We start from the raw sequence: 9,995 nt of genomic DNA, 5'->3' as shown, positions 1-9,995 counted from the left end.
TACCCTGGGTCCTGACCTGAGCCACAATCACCACCTAAGCCACCCAGGCGCCCTGCAAATGCATTTTTAAGTATACCTATATTTTGGTCCAGCATTCTGCTTCTAGGAATTATTCCAAATATTTCTTTAGAGACAAATTTTGTCAAATTCACAAGATTGTGATGATAAATCAGACCTCCTGATACTGTTTCATTAGAGATTATTACAAATTTGTATTCACAGCTTCTTTCCTCCTCTGCTGCTTTCAAGGGTTTGTGGTCTCTCAGATTTGGGTAGCTTGGAAAGATAGTCCTCAGCGACACACTTGGGCTACAAAGTAAGTTTACTTTAGGTGACGTGGCCAGGATCAGTCATGGAGAAATGACTGCAAATATTTTGCCTTTGAGCCCCTTTATCTCTCCTTTTGAAACCTCATTCTTGCTTCCTGATGGGGCAGTTGGATATATATCAACTCTTAAAATTTTGTGATGCTTGATACAGTAGCAAGACAGAACCCTTCCTTGCTCTCCTACGCTCCCCTCGTCCCCCACCCCCTCCTTCCCCACCACTACCCTCAGGTCCCTTGGAAAGAGCTTGGGTTTGGAATCACAGGACCTGGCTTCTAGAGCCAGTTCTTCTGCTCGCTAGCTCCGAGACTTAGGAGAAACAAGACTACCCTTCTACACTTACTTTCTTTGGGAAGCAGGCATCCTAACCTGTTTTTGTACTTGTCTTGCCACTTACATTCCTCCTGTTTATTCCTTAATCCATTACAAACGAAATTTCACCCTGCTGCATCTCTGCTAGTGCCCAGGCAGCAAATAACCTCCTACTTGCAAAATATCGAATGTGTTTTCTTTCCTTTTTTATGTGTCCCCACTAATTCTCTTTTTTGGAAATTATCAGTTTTCTGATTGAAAAACGTGAAATATTTTTAGTAGTAAATGCAGACTCATGTAAAGAAAACATAGAAATATCCCTTATTCTCAGCACCCAGCACCTCGCTTTTTGTTTTCATAACAGTGCTGTAAGCAGTGGGTTTTAAATGATGTGTGGCTTCTCGTTGTGTAGTTACTTCCTAATCGAGCACATCTGTTTTGTTCGTGCAGCAAGTTTAGGCTGCTTCTCATCATGAGCACCTTTGTCGGTGAATCTGTATGTGCAGTAATGGTTTTCTTCCAGGCTTGCTTCTACCTTCCAAAACTTTGTTACGCCCTTGCTTTCTCCCTTCTGCTGGTCCTTTTTCTACTGCTTGTTTCATTGGCTCCTTTCCACACCTACACTTAGGTTTTGGCTCTCTCCAGAGTTCCCGTTGGCTGCTCTGGGCTTGCAGGCTGTCTCATTCATTTATGCCTCCGCTTCAGTCCTCACCCGTGATGTGGTTCCCAGGCGTGGAGCACATCCCTGCGGAGTGCTCTCCTTCTGAACACCCCCTCTGCACTGCTTACTGCTCCCTGGGTATCTCCTCCTGACTGTCCCACGGGCACCTGAAACACACGTAACCAGGAGAAACAAACCAACTACATGCAATTTCCCTTTAGGTCTTCCCTTTGTCTAGTGTATATAGGACATATTTTAGAGGTTTTAGGTTTGTTTTATAAGCAAAGGTAGCAAAGGTATGTAATGATCCCTTACAGATGCCGAGTGATCAGAAAAGGATAGTTGAGGACCATGATCCTAACAAAATGCCTGCGTTATCTTTCAAGGCTGTGTAGCTTTCTCAACTCTTCCTTTTCCTCTGCGTTGGCTACTGGGAGTCTGCCTTCTTATCCTCCTGGCCCTGTTAAATTTATACAGAAGTGATGCCCCTTAGTGGCAGAATCAGGAACTTCCTCCATTGTTGATCAGTCACCTGAAAAATGTCTTCTTGTGCATGTAAACAAATTGTGATTGTGATTGTGACATTGTGACATTGCTTGTTTTGCAATTCTAGTAAATCCTTGTGACTTAACCCATAAGGTCTAGGTACCTTCGTCTTTGAGTGTTTCAGGAAAAAAGAAAATAGACCCAGTATGCTCCCTTCCCACAAGAATGTATATCTTTTGAGAAGGTGAGACAAGGTACTTAGTGCTTATTTTATTTTAAGAGTATAGTGTCTGTAAGTAGACACCACTCCAGCTTTGGGAGCTGTAATTAAATCTCATAACCTAAAATTCTCTTTTCTAGCCTGATACATAACTTGTAGCTAGTCTAGAAATACTTGACTAGAATGGTCAGTGGAGATCCTTAAAGACCTTTGTGCTTTAAAAAAACAAACAAAAATTGGTTTAAAGAAAAGTACTATAACCATGACTAAATACAACCTTTGAAGTAAGAGGGGAAAAAACTCTACTCTTAATCTCCCCTGACAAAACTGCCAATAGGGTTTTTATATATCGGGCTCTTTTCAGATTTGTGTTTATGTGGTTAAAATTACATATCCTGCTTTATTCCCCCCACTTACTATGTCATTTTATGACTATTACTTTAAATGGTTGCGTAATAATCCATTAGTTGCAGGAACTTTTGGCCCTGTTGCATGTACAGTGTTTATGAAGAGTGGATGGCGCATTGTTTCTGAAAAGTAGGACTCCTGAGCAAAAATAGTTGTTCTAATAAAATGAAAGTGCTTATCACATGGATTTTACTGAATAGAAGAACTATGTATCCTTCTTATTGTAAGGTCAATGCTTTTTTATTTTCAGACTTCTAAACCCGAGGAAGTTGTCAGTCGAGTGTAATGTGCCATGTGTCAGCTATGTATTTTGGAGAAGTTACAAACAGAAGTTAGAGACCTGTTTATTTGGAGGACTATTGTCCCTGACGTTTAACATTGTATTCTCTTACAGATTACGGAGCTCTGTGGGGCAAAGAGGCTTGGTTATTTTGGAAGAAGTCAGTTCTATATTGCGTTGAAACTTGTAGCTGTTGCCCAGTCTGGTTTCCCTTTAAGAGTGGAAAGTATAAATACAGGTAAGTATGGAATACAGTAGTAGTGGACATGAAAATAGACTTCTGATCCCAAATGAAATAAAGTCATTAGAATTGTGACCCTAAGTGTCATGGTTTAATCTCACTACCATGTTATTTTCATTTGCACATATTAGAAAATTATCTCTTTCCTAATCTCTTATGGCATACATGTACTTAATACATATTTGATAATAATATAAAAATTGTTAAAAATGATGGTTTTTCAGAATTCACTAAAAATGGCTTGGAAAGAGGTTAGATGAATAATTTTGTCAAAGTAATGATGGAAATGATGAATTGTAGTCACCGTCTTCTTATATGCCTTATATTCTTCTTTTCTGCTAAGTATAAAATCGCATTATCCTTTGTAGTGTTTTGTTTGGGAAAGCTATACATTTGAAGTTAGAAAGTATTAACCAAAACTTTTTGATTGATAGAGACAATATTAAAATATTGGCAGACTGAAACCTCGTTAGAGACATCTGGCTGCCTTACAGGTATCACCTGGGACCATTTTTCTAGGATTTGGAGGCTTAATGATGCCAAAGTCAGTGGAAATTCTCTACTGGTAGGCACCTAAATGCAGACAGTTCTGTGGTTGTCCTAAGGAAAAGGGAGAAGAGAGCACTTGAGGTTTTCTGAAATGTTAAAATTTTTATAAATAGTTTAAACACCAGCTCAGTTTATTAGTCAGTGTGAGGGTTTCGTTGCGGACCTCTGGATTGCCACACATGTATGTTCTTTTCAGGTAATTTTGAATTCTTTTATGTAAATCCTGGATAAGCTTAGTATTTCCTGTCCTACGTGTGGAGATTCAGGACAGATGCAGATAATCATAGTGGAGGGAAGTGTACTCTCGGTTAGAAACTCTGCTGTTTTGTTCTAGTCTAAAAGTATGAGCTGTGACTGACCTGCAAAGCAGTTGTCAGTCTTCTTTCTTCTGTGTTTAAAATTGAATGTAGGATGTTTGCTGTGGAAGTATCATACGCCGGACTGAAGGGGGTCGACCGCATGCCTTGTGCTGTGTCGTCGGCAGGTGAACAGAAAGATGTTTTCAGGAACTTGTGCCATGAAAATGTCTAGATTAGTCTGGATCTAGTGACATCTTCTGTGTCTTACTTAGCACATCTTACTTAAGAGAATCAGTATGAGTAGAAAGAGCCTGGCCTTCCTGGTCACACTGACCTAGGTCCAGATCCTGACTGTCCGTTACTATCAGTGACCTTGGCATCTTGTAGCTTCCGTTGCAAGCCTGGAGCCAGACGGGACAGTTATTATAGTTTTAGGAAGACAGTTTAGTGTTACTACTGCTTCCTAGGTCAGGGTCTCCCTAAACAGTGTAAGGGAGTCTCAGTGTCATGATAAACGTGTGTCTGTAGTTTCTGTATCCGTGTTTGCAAAGATTCTTTCTAATATCTAATTCGCATTTCAGTTTTAACATGTGCCCTTTTTTCTTTCAAAGTAATGATTGTTTTTGCGGTTAACAGTGAAGGACCTTCCTCTGCCGAGGTTCGTTGCTTCAAAGAACGAACAGGAATCTCGTCATGCAGCCTCGTATTCTTCAGATTCTGAAAACCAAGGGTCTTATTCTGGTGTGATTCCCCCACCACCTGGCAGGGGGCAAGTGAAAAAGGGGTCTGTGAGCCATGACACCGTGCAGCCCCGCGCAGCCGCCGACCAGCAGGTAACCGTGTGCACGTCAGCATCGGCAGGTGCTGTGCTGTGTAGACGTTCACGTTCAGGCGTTTGTTGGGTGCCTCCCTGATTGACACTGAAGGCTGAGAAGACCTCATGCTCTTTCCAGGAACCTGCGTCCCCAGTCGTCTCGCCCCAGCAGTCCCCACCGGCTTCTCCGCACACGTGGAGGAAGCACACCCGTCACCCCAGCGGGGGGAACAGCGAGCGGCCGCTCACCGGGCCTGGGCCGTTTTGGTCTCCCTTCGGTGAAGCACAATCAGGTATTTTGAAATTCTTTCGAAGTGACACTTATTTATTAAGGGCTGTAAATTGAAGGAAACTTGATAATATTCCTTTAAGAGTTTCCTCCAAGACAGTTTTACATTAGCTCCAGTATTGACCAGGAAAGCATACAAAAGCCATTTAAAAAGTTTCAACGAGGTATAATTTTATTTATTTTCTATTTTTTTATTAAAGCTCTTTTTATTTTATTGTGAGAGTGAGAGAGAGAGTGCGTGCGTGCGAGGATGGAGCAGGGAAAGGGGGAATAGGGGCAGAGAGAGAGAGAGGGAGGGAGAGAGAGAATCCTAAGCAGGCTCTATGTGCTGTCAGCACGGAGCCCCACAAGGCCTGATCTCACAGACTCTGAGATCATGATCTGAGCCGAAATCAAGGGCCGGACGCTTAGCCGACTGAGCCACCCAGGTGCCCCGAGATATAATTTTAAATTGACAGAAGAAATTTAGTTTGGAAATTGTTAACATTTCTTCAGAGTTAGAGTTTGAAAGAAAACTTCTATAGTATGTACCATTAAAAACTTACCATTAAAAACAATTGTTTTTTCTTCAGAAGTGAGTCAGCGTGTGTACCCATTCTGCCCTTAGGTTCTTCTGCGGGTGACGCGGTGTGGTCAGGGCACTCTCCACCTCCACCACAAGAAAACTGGGTCAGTTTTGCAGATACTCCACCAACCAGTACTCTTTTAACCATGCATCCTGCTTCTGTCCAGGTGTGACATTTTATTAGTATTGCGTTTTTATTTGCTTCATTCGGAGTATTGCTGCGGTCATTGTTTTTGTATTTGGCTCTGGCACAATTGGTAGATGCAAGTTCACTCTTTTTATAGAACACAGAACTCTGCTCTGTGCCTTTTCTTAAAGTCTCTCTTCATTGGAATGTTTCACTGAAAGTTGCGGCTGATTTTCTTTCTAACTATTCAATGAAATTTTGAAAGTTGTCTGTCCCTAGGAATATTTCCTGTTTGCTTGGCTTTCTTAGCACATTTTTCGTAACTTTCTGTTGCTTACATATTGCTATCATTCTACGCACTTATGTAATCATTGTGCAGAAACATTCAGTAACTTGATTATAACAAGTATGTCGTTTGCTGATGAGTTTGTGATGACTTCTTATAGTTTAAACATTCACAGAAAGTAAGTTGTACTTTCAACGATAAGTTACCTAGCAATCTTGGCCCATATAATCATTATAGATAGATACTGTACTGAGGAAAAAAAAAATGTCTCCTTACAGGACCAGACAACAGTGCGAACTGTAGCATCAGCTACAACTGCCAATGAAATTCGTAGGCAATCCAGTAGTTATGATGATCCTTGGAAAATAACAGATGAACAAAGACAGTATTACGTAAATCAATTTAAAACCATTCAGCCTGATCTAAACGGATTTATTCCAGGTGAGTTGTTAAAAACAGAAATTCTTGTGGATGGGACAGGACAGAGTCTCGATTTCATAATCTCAAAGACCTGGTTTTATTGGTCAGAGATTCTAAAGATAATCAATTCTCAAGTTGTTTGCCTGAAAAGAGTTTATAGTCACGGGAGACAAAAACATGACGCACACACATGTTAAGGTGACCTTTTTCCCAGTGACAAAAGCCTTTAGACTCTTGACCTCATTTTGTTCTTGGATCTGTAAGTTCAAAATAACATTAAACAACACTGTTTTAATATTTCAGGATCTGCAGCTAAAGAGTTTTTTACAAAATCAAAACTTCCTATTCTTGAACTTTCTCACATTTGGTAAGTGTGGTATATATCACATCAGTTGGGTAACGTGGGTTGTTTCAAAGGAGTGTCTAGCAGGCAGACTTTTGAACCTTAAAAAATGAACTATTAGAGTAATCTTGTCAAGAATGTTCTCAAAGAACTCAGTATTGCCTTACAATAGTCAGCTTCTGTCTCACTCTCTGGAAAACAAGTAACTGATGCCAGTACAGTAATTCTTTTTAAAGTGCTAAAATTTTTTAAGCTATATTAGCTGTTTAAACCATATTAGCTGTTTCTTGTTGCTTAGCGTAATGTATAGAATAAAAGCTGGTTGGTTCACACATGCTTGTTTATCCCATTGGTTTTTAATAAGCCGTGCCTATTCTGTATTACCTATGCGTATGCATCTACTAAGCCGTATACTTGGGAACATTGCTTAGCTCCCATTTAAATCCATCTAAGTCTCAGAAGAGCCATGATGTAGTTGGAATTAGCCAATTAAAACAAATTATAACCACAAATTACTTTTTAAAAACAGTTCTCAGATAAGCATAAATGTTACTTCTACTCTATATCAATATATTTCTCTGTATTTTAAATTCTTTTCTTAGCATTTTTAGTAGCATTGAGTGCTATTCTAGAAGAAAGATAATGACTAAAATTGAAAAATCAAGAACTGGCAATATATACAATATATACATGTCAGGCATTAATACAAAAGTGGTTGCCTCTGCATCTAGAAAGTGGGATAGGAGTTGAGGGAGAGGGGGCGCTGCTGTTTTCTAGTATCAAGCCTTGTAGTTCTACTGGATGCTTTAAAGTGGATACCTGTAGAACTCTGATAATAATTAAAAAAACAAAGTTTTTAAAAATTTCAGCGACTTATTAAATGGGCCTGACTTTATCCTATTAAAAATGCATATGTATTATTTATTGAGGCTGTTTTTCAGCATTTTATTAGAAGAATTTCAAGCAAGCATTCAGAAAAGTTTAAAGAATTGTGCCTTGAACACCCATATGCCCACTGCCTAGGTTCTACCTTTAAACAGTTTACTATATTTGCTTTATTATACTTCTTCCCAGCTATGGGATTTTTTAAAGTTATGGGTTGTACTTTTTCTGGAAAAGGATTTCTTTGTCTTCTTTTTGAGACATAAAGGAATCCAGAGAAGATGATTATATTGATAACAAGTTTGTCTTCCAGGGAACTTTCAGACTTTGATAAAGATGGAGCCTTGACACTGGATGAGTTTTGTGCTGCTTTCCATCTGGTAGTTGCTAGGAAGAATGGCTATGACTTACCAGAAAAACTCCCTGAAAGCTTAATGCCCAAACTGATTGATTTGGAAGACTCAGCAGGTAAGATCGGGAGCCAAAGGGATCTGCTTACAGGCCTTGATAAACATCACACTCAATTCTTAAGGCAAAATCAAGATAGATGTTAAAACTTAGCTTAACAACATGGCCGTTTCATCCAGAGCATGTAGATTGGCCATCAGAATATGACGTACAGGCTGAACTTGGATTAATGGTTTGTCTCAGTCAACTTTAAACAGATAAATAATACATGGTACTATTTTATTTTACACTTTGGACTTCCTGAGATTTTAAGAACATTTCACAGTATCTTGATTACTTTGCCACAAGGCCAACACTTTGCCTGAGGTGGGTAAGGTAGCCTGTCTTTGTTATCGGCATTTTTCAATTAAATGCATTTTAATCTGTTGAAGGACAGTACCGGGTTTCTCATTAGACCAGTGCAGTCTGCGGGCCTTTTCCTTTCAAAAGCCTAGCTCTTTTCTCCAGACTCTAAAGAAATCTGGAAATTTTGTGTTTCATTGTAGATAGTGCTATTTTGTTACCGTGTTAACGAGAATACTTTTGTAAATGCCTATATTTAAGGGGCATTTCTTTAAAAGGAAAGAATATAAGGGGTTAAAAGAGTGAGTACATTGTTTTAAAATTCAGAATGAATAAAAGGAATTCTAATGTTAAGTTCTTAATGAGCCCAATTAAATGATTGTTTTCAGTTTTCCTATCTAAATTATCTTTTGGATATTGTGATAGAAAGAACTTTATACTTTTACAAGAAAAGCTGAAACAGAATTTGGCTCTGCAAATGGCATTTATCTATTAGGCAGTGTCTGTTTAATTCAGAAATACACATGATCTGACCTTAATGTCTAAATTATACAGAAGGAATCCTATGCAGGTTATGAATGTCACAAAGAGAACAGTCTCCTTGATGTTAAGAATCTGAGTCTGCTTCTGGTTTTGCTAATTATTCCTGTGACCTTGGGCAAGTTCTGACCATTTATTTTTTGCCTTCTGTTTCTCCACCTGAAATGTGGATTTGATGCCATTCATGTTTCAGGACTTGAATTGTAAACTGATCTTTTGGCAGCAAATAAATTGACTTAAAAATTTAGCATTGATTTTATGTTTTTTAGAACCACTATCCTATGAGAATTTTAGGATTTTCCTGACCATTTCAAGTGGTTATTAGGCAACCTCTAACTTGAGCTGAAAGCTAAGTATTTTTGTTGACAATTTTGCTTCAGGTACTTTGATTTCTCTAATAAAGAAGCAAATGAAAAAAACTCTGTTTAGCTTATTTGATAGTAGCCAGAAGGGGAAGAAATTTTGGTAGCCACAAACTTGGTGTATCATTTTAAAACTTGGGCTTTGTATCTAGAATATTCCTGTGTCTTTCTTTGAAAACTGATAGCATACTAATATGAGGAAAGAAGTGTATTCTGTTATGTTATTTTCTAGAGACTTGTCTGAACCTGTATCTGTTTGCATTCAGATTGGTGAATCTGGCTATAGCATGTGGTCAGTGGAGGCTTTTGTTTTTTGTTTTTAATTTAAATAAATTCTGGTTCTTTGTAAACTCGACCTGCTGCCTAAATTTTACGGCTGATGATTCAAGAAGCTCTTTTTTGGGCATTTGTCTTTTTATACCTATTAAGTGTGTTTAGCAGAGAGACACTCTGGTTTGGTTTGGTTTTAATGTTTTTTTAATGTTTATTTACTTTCGAGAGGGAGAGTGCGAGCCACCCAAGGTCCCCTAGACACCCTGTTTTTTTGCCTACACAGATCTGTTTACTATTGCTTTAGCTGTAATTTTAAAGGTATCAAAGAAACAGATAATTTTGTCCCATTCCAACAGTATTAAACTCAAATCTGCTTTGCCTTTTCCAAATGATAAATTTGGAATTCTGTTAATTTGGGAGGCAGAGAAACTGTTTAACCTTTCTTCACCTGCCTGTCCTAAGCCTGAGATTCATATTTTAAAAAATATGAGCCTGGAACCTGCTTCAGATTCTGTGTCTCCCTCTCCCTTAGCTCCTCCCCGTTCACACGCTGTCTGTGTCT

At 38.8% G+C, this 9,995-nt stretch overlaps 1 protein-coding gene across 6 annotated transcripts in view; it reads left to right on the top strand.

Moving 5' to 3' along the window:
• REPS1 (RALBP1 associated Eps domain containing 1) overlaps window positions 1–9,995 on the top strand; it is an 83,694-nt gene that overhangs the window by 42,335 nt on the left and 31,364 nt on the right. For 5 of the 6 annotated variants that reach the window (XM_029943679.1, XM_029943678.1, XM_029943676.1 and 2 more), the window contains exons 2-8: window positions 2,808–2,931; window positions 4,419–4,615; window positions 4,736–4,889; window positions 5,493–5,617; window positions 6,142–6,304; window positions 6,587–6,650; window positions 7,822–7,976. In XM_029943679.1, the coding sequence (XP_029799539.1) occupies window positions 2,808–2,931; window positions 4,419–4,615; window positions 4,736–4,889; window positions 5,493–5,617; window positions 6,142–6,304; window positions 6,587–6,650; window positions 7,822–7,976 (982 nt within the window). The remainder of the gene's footprint in view (window positions 1–2,807; window positions 2,932–4,418; window positions 4,616–4,735; window positions 4,890–5,492; window positions 5,618–6,141; window positions 6,305–6,586; window positions 6,651–7,821; window positions 7,977–9,995) is intronic. The other variant, XM_029943677.1, reaches the window with a different exon arrangement.

Source organism: Suricata suricatta, chromosome 7, assembly GCF_006229205.1.
Source record: "Suricata suricatta isolate VVHF042 chromosome 7, meerkat_22Aug2017_6uvM2_HiC, whole genome shotgun sequence".
In the NCBI taxonomy this organism is placed as follows: Eukaryota; Metazoa; Chordata; class Mammalia; order Carnivora; family Herpestidae; genus Suricata; species Suricata suricatta.
Note: the sequence above shows the minus strand (reverse complement) of the source record. Positions and strands in the feature narration are given on the sequence as shown.